The sequence below is a fragment of the Danio rerio genome, chromosome 16 (assembly GCF_049306965.1).
Source record: "Danio rerio strain Tuebingen ecotype United States chromosome 16, GRCz12tu, whole genome shotgun sequence".
Classification (NCBI taxonomy): Eukaryota; Metazoa; Chordata; class Actinopteri; order Cypriniformes; family Danionidae; genus Danio; species Danio rerio.
In genome coordinates, this window is record NC_133191.1 from 36,128,910 (window position 1) to 36,148,908 (window position 19,999).

The 19,999-nt window shown below is 34.5% G+C and overlaps 1 protein-coding gene across 4 annotated transcripts in view; it reads right to left on the reverse strand.

The window, feature by feature from the left end:
- Positions 1 to 19,999, reverse strand: part of me1 (malic enzyme 1, NADP(+)-dependent, cytosolic) — a 167,993-nt gene that overhangs the window by 72,621 nt on the left and 75,373 nt on the right. For all 4 annotated transcript variants that reach the window (XM_073925316.1, XM_005158369.6, XM_068214017.2 and 1 more), the window contains 1 exon segment: positions 16,899 to 17,048. In XM_073925316.1, the coding sequence (XP_073781417.1) occupies positions 16,899 to 17,048 (150 nt within the window).

Below are 19,999 nucleotides of genomic sequence, written 5' to 3' on the forward strand. Positions count from 1 at the left end.
CTTTATAAATTTATGATAAATGACAATCAAAGGCTCAGTTAATTTCTAAACAGGAAAAAGAACATAAACAACTTTATCATTTCTATTCATTTAAAGATACACATGTATGACATGACACTGTATCAAATGAAAAATAAATTTTTGCAACCTTATGTAAAATAAAATTACTATACAGATTAAACATCGCTAAATAACACTGAAATGCTGTATTATAACAAATCGTTAAATTAATATATTGTTGTTTAATCCAATGTTATGTTATATTTTGTTAATCCTGTTTTACAGCAATTTTTTAACTTTACAGTAAATTTACTTTTTAGATAAGATTGCAAAGATGTATTGTTCATTTGAGCTTTTGATTGTCATTTATAAGGGATTTACAAGGCATAAATTGTCCTCACTTTAGATTTGGTCACACAACTGCATGAAGTTGAGTTAGTAAAGCATTTATTAATATACATAGTAACCATTACAATAAGCCTGAATAATAAAATGTATAACGTTGATTTCAATAGTTTATTAATCATTTTAACTCAATCTGAATGTTTATAAAAACCACCAACTACTCCTAAATACAAATGGTTTGTAAATACTGCAATACTTCATTTAGTAATGAAAAATCAATCAGTCAGAAATGATTAAAAGTACAATTATTAAGTCAAGGATAGAGGATTTGTAACTGCAGTTATAAACTGTTGTTAGATAAGTTATTTTAATTATTTCCATATACTCTATTTATATTGTTTTTTTTTTATTTATGTATACTTTTAAAGAAACCCAAAGTTAATGTTTTAAATGTGTGCACTTCTTTAAATAATAGCATGCTCAACTGTAGTTTCAATCAGTTGAATGGTGTTAATGGTTGAATAATATATGATCAATAGGATTCTACCAAACAAATTGTTTAGACCAATTATTAAAGAAAGACGATGCTTCATCATCTGTTTGTATGCCTGTATATAGACCATTTCAATATAGTGATGTCATTGGCCCATGAACATTTCCTGCTTGTTGTCAAACTATTGCATAATTATAACAAGAGGCAATTAAATTATAACTTATAATAATGATCATCACATTATTTATTAATATAAAGATCTTTTTGGATTCTCAGAAGCTTCTGAAATTAAGTATGTAGAACAGTATTGTTTTTGTTTTGTCTTTTATTGTTGTTTTGTTATGGTTTTTTTGTTGATGTTTTTTTTTTTGTATTTGTATGATCCCAATTTATGTACCTTTTTGCATATTCTAATAAAAAAATAATAATAAAAAAGTCTGTAGAACAGGAAATATGTTAGGACCATTGTTATTGTTTACAAAAATGGTCTTCCCTCAAAATGCTCTATAAACTGGCCTCAAACGACTGCCCTTTGGGCAGCCAAAATGGAACCTCTTGTGTTTATTCTGTTTTGTTCCCTTGCTGCAAGAACATTAAAATCTTAGAAGATGAAACTTCCTGAAGCTTGGAATAATTTTTGATCCTGACAACTGCTTACTGCAGTTGTTTTAAAGTGTTACCGAACATCTTTTACCAAGTTGGCAGATGGAAATGTGCCCGGAGCAAGTGGTAAAACTAAAGCTCTGTAAACATCGACTTGCCTCAAACGTCATTGTGGGGACACGATCCACTAACAATAAAACAGAGAGCCTAAATCTGTGAGAGTGCTGCGTGGGAGTGTGCAAGGGCGTGCGTGTGCTCTGAGGGATGGAAAAGTGCTTGGCTGGAGCGAGATGGAGGGATGAAAAACGAAGAATCAGCTGGACAAACACACCATCCGTTCTTTCCAATTCCCTCTCCTCCGTTCTGTGCGGGCTACTAGCAGCAACAATAGACTTCTCTCCACCCAGCTGCCGACAGCGGCCAAACTTTCCTCTTTTCCAGTAAGAAAAGTGCACGGCATGAGAAGTTCATCTTTCTGAACCCACCACCCTTTTCCATAAAGCCTGCGCAAAGTGCAAAGACATTTGAAATCAGAGAATTATAATCCCAGACCATGAAGTTCAGACTCCGAGTGCCTGTCTAATACTTGCGTCACTCTCATTATGAGCTGTCCAGACACAGCGGAGGGATTTCAGATGAAAAAATAGCCGTTCGAAAAAATAAATACAATGATTGATGTATGTGCGTAGATGGTGCTCGACTTTCTGCTTTGAAATAATGTGGTGGAAGTCATCTGGATTTGAACTTGTGTGTGTGTGTGTCAGAGAGAGTTGACCGTCTGTATTTGTGGAGCCACAGACAGTTCTTTGACACTGGCATCCAGATAGCTTGAAGAGTCGAATTACCCAAGCTTACATAACAGTGAAACACACACACACACACACACACACATACACTAAAACACTTACAATGCTAACAGAATAAGCTCTCCGCAGTCAAAGTAAAAAGGACAGATAAATTACTACGTATGCTCCATTTTTCCATCAATTACTTCACAGGAGTTTTGCGCTTTGGTGTGACGCTGGCTATTAAACAGCTGACAAGCTTAAAACGCTCCATCAAAAGTGCTACAGACTGACTTCCAAAAACTGCACTAACATCCCATATGAAAATAGTATTAGTTGTGTCTGACCACACAGAGACTCTTTTAAGGAAAGTTAATTCACGGAGCCCTGGAAATGAAATAAAAGGCAAAGTTATAGCATTATTAAATATTGCTTGTGTGACTATGATTTATGGATTGCGCAGATTTGGTATATTTTATAGATGAATGTGGACTGCATTTTCTACAAGCATGTAAAATATAACAGTGTCTAGTGGGACGCCTGTACACAAATCACGGTTAATGTGATCCACATGTCTCATTGGACCCCATTTCGACAGAAGATTAATGTAAGGTTCATGTAAAGCAGTAAAATAAGCATGATTAAATAATTTAGCGGGAAAAGTACACCTCACTCAAACCGACTGTCAGCTTAAATTTAGATTTTCTAACCTCTTGGCATTTTCTTACCTGACAGTTAACTACTGAAATGTTTAGGCATGGTGTACCAGGTACTACAATCACTCATATTTTGCATACACCATAAAAAAATGTTCATAAATAAGCTGTTTTCTATATTTTGTGACTTACGAAATGACCGTTTATTTCTGCTTTTGAATTGCATTATGGGACCTTGTCCTTTCTTTCAAAAACCTTTAACATTGTAAAGTTCAATAAAAGCAACTTTTATTAACGTTTATGATAGTTTAAAATTATATATTGTGTGAGTTGGTGTTGTATCTTACAGTAAAAAAAAACCTCTGCCACATTTTCTGTTATTTTACAGATTTGTTTCTGTATATATTATTTCTTATACATTATATTATTCCAAACCACTAAAACGGCAATAAAAGTCACTTTGTTCAACTGCAGATTTAAATTTTCAACTTCGAGAGTCAACAGAGTGGAGATCAAGGTCCCATAATACAATTCACAACAGTAAAAAGATGGAAAATACGAAATAATATGATATTTAAAAAAAAAAAAATTACAGTGTAATGTACACACACTGCTTTCTACCACTTGCACATAGGAAAATGGCTGAACTCAAGGTTTACTTCACTTTAAAAAGGATTGTACTGCACTGTTCATCAGACAAAACTAATTACAGACATGTGAAGTGTATTTGCATACAAGCCACATCTTGCATGGTTTTATATCATTTGAATTGAACACACTTCCCCCAAACTGAAATCATGGCAGAATATTTTGTGATGTCCACTTTGCAGGGCACTTATGGTTGAATGGAACAACCCTATGAAGTGGTAAGAGAAGCACAAAATGTGCAGAGCAGTGGTAAGCCAGGACCAGGTTTGAGAACTGCTGCTCCAAACAATTAGACATGTAGCAGCAGTGAGAACTGTTGATGATGGGCAGGACAGATCTGTGCTGCTGTAGTGGAGGCCAGCTAGTTAAGTGCTGTGCAGGCAAACCTCACTCTACCAACAGATGCTAGAGGCCATGGTCTTTAGACTTCTTGGTAGAGCAACGGAGTGAGGTTTAAGGGCATGAGTGTAGGAGACCAGTTAGTAAAGTGCTGTGCAGCTAAACCTCACTCATCTGACCTCTAAAGGTACTCTAGCAACAGACACTAGAGGCTATGGTCTTTAGCCTGCTTGGTAGAGCAACCAACTCCCAACTTTCCCATTGGAAAGTCGCCGGTTCGAACCTAGCTGGGATCGGGTTGGGTGCTGTGGGACCAGTGGGGGTTACACTGCTTTCATATAGTTTATGCCATATTCTGACATTGTCATTCAAATGGAATCTGCACAAATCAAAACCTGTCAAATCTGGCAGCCTTTTTACAATCTTTTGTTGTCCAAATTTAATAAACATGCAAATTGTAGCCTATGTCTTATTTTCTTAGCTGATACTTTAGATTGCACCACTGTGCTCTTATGCTGCTTTTGTCAACTAGACATTCGTTTGATCTTTTATTCAGTTTTGCAACCTTTTTTTGCATGTGGATGCAAGAAAGCCTGTGTTAGCTGAAAAACGGCAAATCCGACAAATCAAAGAGGATGCTTGATGAAAACCAATTGAACTGTTCAGGATAAATTTATTCATATAAAGCATTTCTCCAAAACAAACAATCCAACAATATAATCCAAAGCCTCCTCTGTTGACTGCTGGTGTGCTGCATCTACGGTGTCCATTGAGTCTCTGCTCTAGCTGTGATTCCTGCCAAATTTCTCCTCATCTGAATAATTTTGAACAGCTGCATCTGTATGTGTCTAATGAGAATGAATACTCAAAGAAGAGGTCTATTCAAACAAGATACCAGGGGTGCACTGCATTTAAACGAGTGGAGCGGAACAAAATATGCTTAAGATCCATATTAACATCAACAATAGCAAACAGCTAAAGAGATTGCCATATGCAGTCAAATGATCCTGTCAGTCTAGACTTTGCAAGGAGTTGTGGTCTGACTTTTGTTAACTTTTAAATCTCTTCAAAATCCTGATGCTTTTTTAGAAAAATAAGCCTGACCGTAAAGTTTTAATGATGAGAAACTTCCACATACCCAAATGTTGTGCTCAAATGGAGAGGTAAATTGACACAGAAGTTTTATAATCTTTACCTCGGGTCATGCAGCTTCATTTATGGTGAAATATCTGTCAGCCTTTGCAAATCCTCATTACATGTGATTAACATCCTGGGATAAAGCTTATTCGAAGCTTTTGTACACATCATTGTTTCTAAAGTGCTGAAGTGATGTCCTCACAATGCCTTTCAGGCTGTAAAAACCCAAGAAACACCGGAAACATTAATGCTTTAATAACGGACCATAAAAGTTAACATGATTTTAAGGCTATGAGTTCTATATGTTTGGTGCTCATGTGTACAAAAAGTTTGGCTTCAATCCAGAGTGGTCATAATAGAGATCAATCTAAATTTAACATCTTTTTGTACATTTTTATTGACTTTATAACCTAACATCAACAGTTTGCTATTTTAAAAATGAGCAACACGACAAGTCAACCATGACAAACGGCAGCATGCCTGAGCTTTTGTCCCCAAAGGAAGCTTTCCCACAGTTTTGAGGGGGACAAAACTGCCCACAGGCTTATTTATTTAACTAAATTAAATTTAGTCACTTCAGGCGCAGACTCGGTTTTCCCACAGGAGTTGTTGAACTTATCGCAGCTGATAAAATATTAAGGCACTAAAATTAAATGTGGGAGCGTCGGCGCAGTGACCTATTGGACAGGGCCTTTTTAAAAATTTGACACCACACAGAGTTATAAAACGCTGCAATGGTGTTCTCCACAGCAATAGAGCCTGCAAAAGTGCAAAAGCAAGTTCTTTCCTCCCCTTGAGAAAATCATAGCATGCTGCATAGTGTTTCACAAGCCCTTATTAAACACAATCTGGCATCTTCAATTCATTCCCAAACTATTAAAAGCTCTTTTTTACACTCAAGCCAAAGAATTCTTTTTTTTTTTTTTTTTTTTGTTTTTTTTTTTTTTTTGCTGTGACTTTCCTACTTCACTTTATTTCAGAGAAACAGTACAGACAGACCAGAGTCTGGAGCTTCACTTAGTAATTTACTGTATATAAAGGCTAGATTTAAAAAATATATAAATAATAAATTCCCTGAATGTATCTGTTGAACTCAACAGAATTAAAATAATAATATGCTATTCATTTTCTTCCCTGCAACTGCATCAAATAGACCTTTTATCAAAAAAAAGTTCATAGAACAAGTGCTCCTCAGAAATAAAACTTAATATTTTTATCTTCCGGGTTTTTCACCACTGAGCTATTACACTAGCTTTTTTCAGTTTAATTTATATGACTCAAAGAAAAGCATTAGCCAGGAAATCAACTCGTGCTCTCATCAATAACTAATAAATATGTCTTATAACCAGGGATGGGAAAAAATACACTAAAATGTATTTTAAAATAACACACCAAATACCCCCATTTTAGGTGTATCAAAATAAACTACAAAAATAAAATACTGTATTTTTGTATTTAAAAAAATCACAAAATACTTTTACAAGTTAGCATCAACCTTTTTTGCAAACCTTCCATAAATATGCCTATTTGATCAATCCCAAACTGTTAAAAGTGAAGTAAACTATATTTGATAGCAACAACTTTTCTCTGAGCAAGTTTTAATTCTCTGCCACTTCATTCACCTCTATGTTCAATACAAATAATAAGTTAGAATACAGTACTATATCTGTTGATTATATTTCCTCCTATTGTGTGGCCAGTAAAATTGACATAACCACTGTAAAATGATTATTCAATCTCTTAACATTCTCATATTTATTTAAAATTAATTATATTTTATTTAAAAGGATGGTATATAAAGAGTTATTTTTTTTCTTTTCACAGAACTTTTCTTAAACCTAGTTTTATGTTTCTATATAAAATTTCCATAGAATTTCTTCAATGCGCAACAAAAAGAAAATCTCAAAATTACTAAAAATTTAGTTATTATTTGTTGCAAATAAACTCTTCATATATATCCTGCTGATGCCATATAACCAGAGTTGGATGTTATTGACTAGTCTTAATAATTGACTATTATTAAATATTTGTGTTTTATATATTGTTCCACTTTCAGCCAGTGAATTATTGTATGTATCGCCACACTGTGATGTATAATTTCCATAATTTAGCATTATCCACCCTCTTCAATTGAAATCAATTTTCTTTTCTGATCTCAGGCAAATAACTGAGAAAGCGCCAATAAGAGGTTGAATTATTTTGATGTCATCATGAAGACTTCTTACAAAGAATTTTACAGTATCTTTTGACTGCTCAAATCTTTTCGTATGTGTAAAAAAAAAAAAAATGTCAGATTTTTGGCACTAAGAACTGTTGTCAATTGACTCAGATGTTATTTATATAGCTTTCCTTTAATGCTCCTAATTTATTTATCTTTGTACACTTTTATACAATTGTAATTTATAGTACTTAACCCTTTCTTTGTTTTGTTGGTCTTTTTTTCTTTCTGCAGTTAATTTAGCTTGTCTTTTTCCTCTATTGTATCTCTCTTATATTGATCTCCTGATTGTGGTTGTATATTTTCATTCATGAATGAAAAAAAATATATAATTTTACAGTATTTTCAAAATACAAATATACAAGACACTGAAATATTTTGATACAAAATATGAATCCATTTTCACTGACCCTATCAAATACAAATTACAAAATACTATTTTGTATTTGAAATACAGTTGAAGTCAGAACAATTAGCCCTCCTGAATTATTAACCCCTCTGTATATTTTTTTCCACAATTTCTGTTAGTGGAGAGAAGATTTTTCTTCAACCCATTTCTAAACATAATAGATTTAATTCATTTCTAATAACTGATTTATTTAATCTTTGCCATGATTACAGTAAATAATATATTACTAGATATTTTTCAAGATTAAAGGCTGACATTTAAAGGCTTAACTAGGTTAATCAGGTTAACTAGGCAGGTTAGGGTAACTAGGCAAGTTATTGTACAAGGATGGTTTGTTCTGTAGACTATCGAAAAAATACAGCTTAAATGGGCTAATAGTTTTTACCTTAAAATCTTTTTTTTTTTATTTAAAAGCTGATTTTATTCTAGCCAAATTAAACAAATAACACATTTTCAAAAACAAAAACAAAAAAAAAACATCCTGTAAATATTTTATTGTTCTATTAAGCAGCATTTGGGAAATATTCAAAAAGAAAAAAAAATTCAAAAAGGGGCGAATAATTCTGACTTTAACTGTAGATATTTGAAATAGATGTATCATAAATACTGCCACACAATCTCATAAATGATTATGACAAACCAGCACCTCATTGGGTACTGGTCATCATTTGCCACATCACATCTTGTGACATAAAAAATTTATACTACATATTTCAAACCCAGAGGTTGAAATTCGGCCAAAACAAAAAAATAAAAAGTAACTCATATTCATTTCGGACAATTTAGCCTACCCAATTCACCTTTACCGCATGTCTTTGGACTGTGAGGGAAACCGGAGCACCCGGAGGAAACCCACACAAAGGCAGGGAGAACATGCAAACTCCACACCGAAACGCCAACTGAGCCAAGGTTCGAACCAGCGACCCAGCGACCTTCTTGCTGTGAGGTGACAGCTGTACTTACTGCGCCACTGCCGCGCCACTGTTACTCTAAAAAGTAACTACTTTAACAATTCAGATTAAAGGAGGGCACTAGTGTCTTCTATAATGTGCAACATGTGCAGCAGACATTCACTCGTAAAAACTCTTTGTTTTTGCATAAACTATAAAAACACAAGTATCAACCTTACATTATAAAAATTAAACATAAAAAAACAATAATTGAACAAAGAAATTAAGATTCATTCTGCCAACCACCCACCCACCAGTGCTATTCAATGATAAAGGTAGGTAAAGGAATAATAAACATATTAATCACAAGTTTGTAAAAAGGAAATAAAAGGGGACCAATTTTTTTCAAATAACAAAACCTTGTCTATTAGGGTATACCTGGCTTAATCTTTTTTTTTTTTTAGATGTAATGTACCTGATAACTCTGTCAGCCATAATTTAACAGTTGGAACTTCTTTTTTTCTTCCAAAACAAAAGGATGAGGGTTTTTTTCATATGAGATCAACCCATATGAAACAAACTATTGTTGTACCAGTGTCCTAAAAATTCTTTGAAAACTCCAAATATAACTTTTTTAATTTAACTCTTACGTTTAAAATTTTTATCTAACTGTAAAGTACAAGCTATTCCATGACAAAATCTAAAAAATTAATTACACATTGAAACTGTATCCAATCTTGATGCATTCCAACATAATCTCAAAACAACAGAAGTCAAGTGTTAAGTAATGTGTGAAAAATAACTAATTGCATAATGTCTTATCTTTGCGAAACAGTTCCTTTAACAAAATAACCTCAACAATTATCGCAGGCAAACGATGTGCACTTGGCTAAGACCTACTATATAACCTTTAAAAATCAAGCATAACAATTCATTTGAATTTGACCCAGACATTCTCTTATTTCTAAATCAACCCAACCAATGAGCACAAGCATCCTGCCAAGGTGACTGGAAATTAAAACAACCTCCAAAAGCAAATAAATGGCACAGATCCATACTAACACATCTGGATCAACAGCTAACCTAAAATAAAACATCTGGACTGAGAATTTGTTGGCCTCTGAGCACCAGCAAGGAGGAGTCCATATACCACAGCTTGGCATGTGTGGGACTGAAGACCACAGGTTTAAGAGTAAATAAAAATGCAGATAATTATTACAACATTGTGTGAGAGTGCAACACCTGTTTTTCTCTGCGTCTGATATACTTTATTGCTCCCTTTATATTAACTGACACTAAAATCTGGTAAATGTGCATTGTTAACCTTAAGGTCAGGACGGTGTATTTGTACAGTATGTGAGAGGCAGTGTGGCAGGCATCTTAACAATCCATTGAGTGGGAGATGCCTGTAATCCTTTTATGACTGGAGGGATGTATAGCTCAAGCACATCTTCAAGTGCTCATAATAGTGTAACTTTGAGAGCTAAGCTCTGCTTAAGGCAATTTTATTTCTGAAATACTTACTTCTTGTCAAAACAACTTGCTGGGGTCTTAATAATTACCTTTCCACAGTTGGTGATGGCTGTCTTTTAGAACAGCTTTCTATTATTGTTTTCTCAAACATTTTAACTAGTGCAATTGTGTTCAATACTAATAATAATAATAATAGCTGGCAGCTAGCTCTCCCCCATAGTCACACACTGAAGCTAAGCAGGGCTGAGCCTGGTCAGTATCTGGATAGGAGACCACAAGCTAGGAAGCCAGGTTGCTGCCGATTCCAGGACATCCTTTGAAAAAGAGTAGGGGTTTAACCCTGGCATCCTGGATAAATTTGCCCACTGGCCTCTGTCCATCATGGCCTCCTAACCATCCCCATATCATAATTGGCATATCATCACTCTGTCTCTTCTCCACCAATCAGCTGATGTGTGGTGTGCGGTCTGGCACAATATGGCTGCCTTCGCATCATCCAGGTGGATGCTAGACACTGGTGGTGAATGAAGAGATTCCCTCGCATTGTATAAAGTGCTTTGAGTGTCTAGAAAAGCGCCATATAAATGTAAGGAATTATTCTTCTTATTATTATTACTATTAACAATAATAAATGTTTTTGAGCACAAATCAATCAAATCAGCATAAGACAATGACTTTGAATAATTTGACAATGAATAATCACGTGACATTAAATGAATGACAACTGAAAATCTTGAAAATAATTCCATAAGAGCAAAATATTGTACAATTTAAAATCTATTAAACTAAAAACTATTTTGGTCAAATAAAAGCATTTTAATACCTACAAGTAACTAACTTTAAAGGATAAATAAATATAAATAATAAGGGGTGTCAATTAACTCTGCACTGCGATGCAAATGCAGACAATTTGGTATCGGTTCAGTAATAGATTCTAACCAGTTATTATGTACAGTACTAATGTCATTTATCTCATATGTGCCAGGTCGCGTTAAGGGCGTCACACACCAGATGCGCCGTGACACAGCGCGCATTTGACAGTTAAAGGTAACGCACACCAGACGCGCACATTCGCAATTATTATTAAAAATGCTATTAAAAATGAAACTACTCAGATGGCGCTCTGTGGAGTGGCAGAAATATGAACATCCTGTATCGTGGCTGGGCGCCGCAGACAGCCGCTGACTTGTAGGGCAGATGTGTATAACCTGATAGAAACTTATGTTTAGAATTCTGAAATCTGTGGCGCTGCGCGGTGCATCGTCGAGCGGTGTTTCTGGTGTGTGGCCTGCTGTAGAATACTATAGCGATGGAGGCGAGTGTGAGTAATTAAAATGCAGAAATAGCATAATTCACTGCATGTGTTTTCTGGACAGTCTTTCACTGACATTGAAGTTACAGCAGAAGCCCCAATTTCAGTGCTATGGTGAAAATGAAAGTAAACTCCTTTTCTCTTTCTCTCTCTCTCTCTCTCTCTCTCTCCCTCTCCCTCTCGCTGTAGCCCCTTTGTCCTGCTGGTGTGATGTTTCCTCTCCTCTCAGCTGTCACAGCGATAATTGTGGATTCAGACATGAGCATGTCTTAAAGTAAGTTTTCTACACCGCATCTGTCATGAATCAGTTGTGATTGGGATGTCCCTTATCAGTTTCACTTATCGGTGAACAGTGCCAGCGTGATAGAGCCAATCCCAGCCTTTTTTTGCATGTACATGAGATTTGTTTGATGCATCCAAAAAGAGTGTTTTGTTTGAGCAGGTGAAATTATAGGTACAGTTCATATATCTGACTGTATTAAAGGACAAGAAAATAAATAAACAAAAATAAACAAAAAATGTATTTAAAAGTTACACAATTTAATACAAGTATACTTGTGCTGTAAAGTAAAATATAAAAGTGTGTATGGAAAGCATTGTCAATGCATCAAGATATCGTATTGAACTAAATTGATGGCATGATAATCGTAACCGAACCCTGAGACCAGTGAAAGTTCACACCTCTAAAAAATTAACTAATAACCTAAACTAAAATATATAAATTAAAAATATGCATCAATTATTAAAATATGCACCTAATTTTTTTTCAATGTTACTTTTAAGCTTTTCTTAAAACTTAAATGAAATTTACAAGGATTCTTAAAAAAAAAAAAAGACCAAAACTTTCGAATGGTGATGTTTAAGAAACAGTCAATCACATATTTATAATGTGATTTTGATGTTGTTTTGGAACCACTGTATAAGCATCTTAGTAATTTCATGCTAAATTAATTCATCATATCCAAATTTAATATATCCTGTAGCCTAAATTCGATTTCAAAAAACAAGAACCACAGAAATGTGATCCACATAAAAAACAGGGTCAAAAACCTGCAGCACATTTTAATATGTTTTTATTTAAAACGATATAAAGGCAACACAGCAAATAATTTTAGCTACTCAAAATGCAAAACACTCTTCGATTAAATATATTTTCTCATCCTCAAAATACCCCAAACTGACTCGCAGAAACTTTCTGCACTCTGATCAATATCTCATCATAAAAAGAAAACTGCCCCACAGAGACAACTCCAACTCCTACTTGGGCTAAAGCAAAAAAACAGAACGTGTCGGCATGTCACTGTGGTTGGAAAATGAGCTTTCTGAGTAACTGGAGGGCATTCACATCAATCAGAGAATGGTAAACTATTCAACCTCTTACCGCTAGGAAATGAGTTCTTCTTGAATGATATTCACATACTGTACAGCACATCACCTACATTGTGCAAATTCACAGGGCAGAAATACACCAGACGCCTCCAACACTAATAGATTTTCAAACTATTCAGGCATATCCACCAGCACTTAATAACTTTACAAAAACAGCCTAATTTTCACTCTTCTTTAATAGCATTATTACCTGAAGGTATTCCATTGCTCGATGCTTCCATGTGGATATAACCCTACAATAAAGTACAGTACTACATACCGACCAAAACTACCAACACTACACCATATTTTCCTCACCAGTCATTCTTGCTTTAGTGTATATAGCCACTATTTTACTTAAAGGAGAGGAATTACAACAACTTTCCAATTTCAGTGATTTGTTACAACGAAACATTGGCCTTGAATTGGGTATGAGAGAATATTGCAGAGGCTATTAACAAAGGCTTCAAATCTCTTGAATACAAGAGGAAGACACTCAAAAATCAAAACACAGTGTTGCAAAACACTGCAAAAAATTAAGATAATAGTACTGTATAGCTTTAATATTTCGCAATGTCCCCTGCAGTGCAATTCTAAATAACTCATGAAGTCCTGAGATTCCCAAAATTAATATAACCGGCATCTCTAAGGAATGTAATGATTGAAGACAATGGTAAAAAATTAAGACAAGACCTTAAATGAATCACCTAGAATGACATTAAGATTATATATTAAGATTTAGAAGTGCATATAAACCAAATGACAAATTAAACTTTTCACAGCCCACAATCGTGTGTTTATCCTGGATGTGATTTTTATACCCCACCGAGCCTCTATTACATAAGTTCCAAACTGTTTCACAGAATCAGCAAGAGAATTAACCCAGAGCACCGTGCCAAATAATTCAACAATACTTGTAATTCCAAAGATAAATCCTACTCTTTAAATAAGAATAAATATTTTTAAACTGATGGATCTCAAAAACATAATCAAAAAGCACAAAACAAGGGGGTAAATGAAGGAAAAGGGAGTTTCTAATGTCCTAGATGCCCATCAATCTGATCCTAGTGTATGAAGGTCAAATGAAAGAGTGCAAGTCTAAAACCTCTTATGGGGCCACCAAGTGTAAGGAGACACGTGCACCCTGTATTCTGCATAAATGACAACTCATATGAGCAATCTCTGTCATTACCTCAGGGATAATGAGAGGGAAGATCTCTAACCACACTTCTAATCCATCTTACCCTTTCTGAACAGGTCAATAAGCTAGTCTAATTAGACGTAGGCAATTAGACAGTTGTGGATTTGACCTTTGGATCTGCTTCTGCAAATCCCTCTCAATCAAAAACTAGCTATAACTAAGGAGCCTAACAAAAAGAAAAATCTGCATCGATGCATCTCTATCATTTTCAAAACATTCACCCATATATGCCAAAATGATTATAGACGGTTCACATTTGCATTCAGTTACAACATATTTTGGAGCTCTGGGTAATGGGAAGGTCATCACACTGCCGACCCCTGACATTTCAAATAAAAGTCATTTCCAGTTTAAAATTTGATGAATCAAGTAGTTTAGTCTCTTCTTTGGCATCTGAAGATCAATAGTTAAACTAATGGGTAAGCGAGAATATCTTTTTAAGCATCACTGCAAAGCCTCATCTCACGCTGGGCCACTTCGTGAGTTGAAATTTCTGATATGAACCCTGCTGTGCAAGCACAGAAAAGTTGCCATGGTCAATTTTAAGAGGCTTTTGTGAAGTCTGGCGATAGCAAGTGTTAAAGGATTTTTTAAATAAAAAATACTGGCTCATAAGGCAGTGTTTTACAATAAGTTATGAATTTTTAAACGTTTTAGTAAAATGGTGTCCAGAGAGAGCACTGTAAAAAATGATATGTTCAATTGGTCATGAAAGCTCAATTAGTCAAGCACGTCATTGTAACTTTGTTTAAAAGAAGAAAGGTTTAGTTGACTTATAAGCTTAATTTGATTCAGATAAAAAATTTAAGGCAACCTACATTTTTTATAACAGTGAATGAATATACCCCCCACACCATTACATCACCATCAATGCCTGATTTGGCAGAAGGGATCCAAGTTTACATGTTGTTTACTACAAATTTTCACCCCACTATCTAAATATTACTGCAGAAATCAAGACTCAACACCAACAATTGTCCACTTGTTATTTTAGTTACTGCGGTCATTATATCAGCTTGAACAATTATATTCATTCTCCTCTGAATTCTGACAATAACAAGGCATTTACTCCCACAGAACTCCCCTCACTGGATTTTTTCTCATTTTCAGACTTTTTTTTTTTTCTGTAAGCCTAGAGATGGGTGTGCATGAAAATGCCAATGGATCAGCACTTTCTGAAACACCCACCAGACTGTCTGGCACCAACAAACATTCTAATGCTAGTTTTCAGCTTCAGCAAATTATCTTGACTATGTCTATATGACTGAATACATTGAGCTGCTACCGTGAGATTGGCTGAATAGATATTTGTGTAAACAATCAGCTGAAATTACATACCCACTGTAATAAAGTGGGAGATGAGTAGTACTGATGATACAGAGGGCAACTTTTCAAGCAATGTTACTGTGCAACTTCAGAAAATTATGCCATAATTGTGCAACAAGATGAGACATAGGGTGACTAATCAGAACAATGCGCTTATAAATACAATATTACTGCCCACTCTTAATTGAAACATAGCAACATTGCCCAAAAAGTTGCCCTGTGTATCAACAGCATAAGTGCATTTATATATAACGATCAGTTTATGTAAATAATAAATATAAGATAATATTGTAATTTTCCAATAATATAAGATACAAGACAAATCCATCAAGCAGTACCTCACACATTTGTGCAGTTCTCATTGGGATTAGCACTCAATGTGCAGCTCCACTTTGGTGGTCCGTTTGACAAATGTAACACCTATGAAAGAGTCTGTGCTAATGTTTGCAGTAGGTGCGCAAACAAAAAAGAGATTTGTTCTAAAGAGAATAAATGATTTAACTGCTCAGGAGTAATTTCACTTGAAAAGCTTTTAGCAGAAAAAGAAGTTTAATTTAAAAGAGGAAAAGAAAAAAAAACACTTTGTAATTGTTAACTGCTGCATGTGTTGATCCAAACCTGCATGACCTTTTTACTTGTGAAGAAAACAGGTTTCTGCATTTGCATAAAATGAAAATAGGTTTACTTTTGCTTTGAAGCAGATGAGAAGTTTTAAAACATCTTATATCTGTTCAAAAATATCTGTATTCCACAGAAGTAATAACAGTTTTGAATGACATGATCCTTTTAAGATCTAAAACAAACACTAGGTCAAAGATTTAAATAAACAAAGCAATATTATCAAACGACAGATGAATTTACATCAAGATGTGGTTGGCTGATTTCTTCATTATATTCCATTCATTTATTTTCCTAACATTGCACAATTACACAATTAGTCACACTTCAGTCTAGTTTTCCCATATCCCCACAGCACATTTTTGTGCTGCAACGCACCAGTTAATAACCACTGTCCTATATCCTAACATCAGAGGTAATGAGTCTGCTAGGCATTCTTTCCAAATACTTTCATTTAGGGAGATTGCAGAAGGCTCTCAAGTAACGTCGAGTGTGTGGAATGCTCTAAATTTTCCTCTCATTTAAGGATCCTAGGAAATCCCTCAAAATGTATCCCTGAAAACAATGAGAAGTCTTAAAATGCATTCTTTTTTGATCATGTCCAGACCTAACTCACTCCTAGGGAAAAGGAGATGAATAATTTGAGAGATAAAATGGGCGATAATGGTTCCTAATCACGCTGAACCAGCAACGGAAGCTGAAAACGATAACATCTCCCAGCATACGCCAAACTCATCAATGAACCCAATGTTATGCTTATTCAAACTGGCATATACTTCAAGGACTCAAAAAGCTGAGAGTATAATCTCCAGATTCATGCATACAACAGACTTCTGTTATGACAGGATGTATATTCGACTCTCTCGACAGATGTTTCAACTTTCTAGAGGCGTTCAGTTTCACTTGCCTGGAGGCGAGATATTCAACGATTTGTAGGATGATTCAAAAGAAGAGAGACAAGGCCAAGAGCTGAAAGAAAAGCTGTCAGCCGGATGGATGTGCTTGCTTAAGAAATGTGTTGAAGGAGAAAGAACTTAACTATGAAAACAAATTAAATTACGCTCAGCAGTCTCTTACCTCGGTCTCCTGAAGGTCAGGCCATACTGTTGGCACGCTAGGCCAACGGTAGGTGTGTACACAATTGGCATGAATCTCTCTATGTCTGAGGTCAGCACCCGGTAGAACAGCTTCTCGTTACGGTCCTGAAGGCCCATTAGAAAGACATACCTGTAAGAACGCAATTATGGATAGTTAAATATGCATGTAAGGACGTTCTGCAACAATGTAAATCTTTTAGGGGCCTATCATACACCTGGCACAATAAGGTGCAAGACATGTTTGGTGCAATTTGTTGCTATTTTTAGACCAGGACAACCTTAATTTTCACGTTGTGAACCAAGTTGTTTAAATAGCAAATCCATTTGCACCACTTTGTGGACTCATGGGTGTTCCGGTCTAAAAAGGAGGTGTGTTAAGCCGCATTGTTTTGAAGAACTGAAATAGACCCCACCATTGACAAGCTGAAAGCAGGTCTAAAGTCCAGCAGAGCGTTTAAGTTATGCGCCTATACAGTCCAAACACTTACACATTGCTTATTACACACAGGATGTTCAGCAATACACAAATATCTTTACATGTTAAAAAAATAAATAAACAAGGATTGAAATGGTTAAAATATATATATATATATATATATATATATATATATATATATATATATATATATATATATATATATTTTTTTTTTTTTTTTTTTTTAACATAAAAATAAAAACCACCACCCCCATGCTTTCATCACATAAGTTTTTTTTTTCAGTTTATTCATGATAATTTGCATTTGTATAATGTTATTATTATTAGCAATATTATTTATTTTATGCATATTTATATTTGTTTTAATAAAAAAAAAAAAAGTTTACATTTGTGCACCTGTCAGGTTTTGGAGAAATGCTCATTTATTCATTTGCTGGAAATTGGAACTGAATTTAGAAATATTTTTGAAACAAATATTTGCTCTGGACAAATTAAATCATATATGTTGGCTAATGGATATCTTCAGTGGAGTGAGTTTCCACCATTTCCTTATCCAAGAAAGTAAAGGTCTCTTGGGAATGGGAGATAAGAACCTGATTGATTTATTGCATGTTATACACGTAAAAAAAAACACACACACACACACCCATAAATCATTAAGAGAATAAGCACAATGTTGTTAGACCATGTGCCAGGGCGCAGGGTGTATTTTTCCATCCTTAAAATGTGGATTCGGACACATCCTTAATGCTTTTGCCCCATGCGCTTTAGACTTTGTGCCCAGATTGTTAAAATGGATCTTTTAGTCTTTTTCTTTCATTATAAGAATGCTTTTTGTGGTTTTGTCTATTGGATTTTTTTTGGTTTGGCATTTTGAGCTTATGAAGATGTAGAAAAGCTAAAAGGACAATACGCACATACTGTATAATTATTAGGTAGAATACTATCATTACTTTTTCTATTTCACAATTTCATATTTAATGGTCCCCCGAAGTGCATTATACACACTTAGTTTGAATAGCTTGTTTGATGTTTGATGCAATTTCAACAAAAATATGAACACAAGGCAGGACACATAAAGTGGCTCCTCATGCTTTATTAAAATAGCCAATAGCATTATACAGATAACTATGATCTTTGACCTAAAGCATAACTGTCAGTCATAGTCTAGCAATGCCAAGTCTGTCTAACAGATTCTCCACTTTAAATACAGCTTTCAGTTCATATGATTGTGAGAGGACAATGCACATGCATGCTGTGGCAGTTTTCCACATTTCATTCACTCCAATGGAAAGCATAAAATGGTCTGGATGTTTTATTCCTTATAGACTATGTGCATTTTCAGATAAATGCACATTTAAACTTTCAATACAGGTTTCAGAAGCATTGATTGTGTCTAGCTTCTAAATGCTAATTTTGTCTGTTTTACAGCATACAACACTGTAAAAAATATCCGTAAATCAACAGATTTCTGTATTTCATGATTTATGTTTATTTTTTCTATTATTTATGATTTTGAATTGTATTATGGAACCTTGATCTTTCTTTAACCAACTTTGAAAGTTTGAAAAAGTTACTTTTCTTGATATTTTTATAAGTTTGAAATGATATATTGCCTGGATTGATGTTGTAATTTATGGTACAAACCCCTGATAATAAACTGCCATTGCTTTTTCTGTTATTTTATCGGTTTATTTATCTATCTTTAATAATAACTTTAATTAGATTTTAATGAGATTAGTTAATTAGGTTTCTTAATAAATGTCAATGAAATTTAAATGCAGTTTCTGAGTTTATGTTTTTAAACCATTTTTTCAGTGTTCGGTATACAGAAAGTAGCTTATAGGTTTTCAGAAGCTCTTTGTATTTTGTTATTATCCATTTAATTTATAGAAGAGGATTTTAATTATTAAAATTACTAACTACTCATCTATGTAAACCTTGCATCACAGGCTGATTTATTTATGTGTCGATTTTAATTTTTTATTTTGGTAAAATTCACATTGAAGTTTTTTGCCGAAATGGTGCGTTTCAAAACAGAATATGACAGTGAATTGAAGGAAATAGCATCCTCTTATTCTGGTGACTTTTTTCAATTTTTCATCTGTGACAATGACAGAGAAGGGCCAGATTTCAGGAGTAACAGTCAGTCTGTGTGACATCTACTGCCTACATTTAAGTCTTTCCTATTGAGCTATTGTGACATCAGCTTAAAGCAGGAATAGACATGCCCACATCCCCAAGTGAGTGAGCAGGTGTGTCAGGGAGACAATGTGAGGACCGAAGAGAAAATGGGTAAGAGAAAATGAGGAAATACTCTTACTGAAAACGTAATCACTCTCATTGGATAACCCTGAATAAAGTGCCCTAGTTTTCTAGAGAGGTGAACTACTCTGAGAAAACGTGTTAAGTTGTGGCAACTGAACATTTTTTGCTTGCAGAACTGGAATGCCTGAAGTTAAGTAAACAAAAAAATCATAACCCTTGTTTGCTATTTTTTTTTTTTCTTGTTTACTCAATTTTTAAAAACTTCAGTTGCACTGACCTAAAATGTCTGAAGTTGAGTAAAAAAAAAAACTCGTTTGGAAATTGGTGCTAGGAAAAATACATTATCAGAACAAAAAAAAAACAGTTCAATTGAAAAA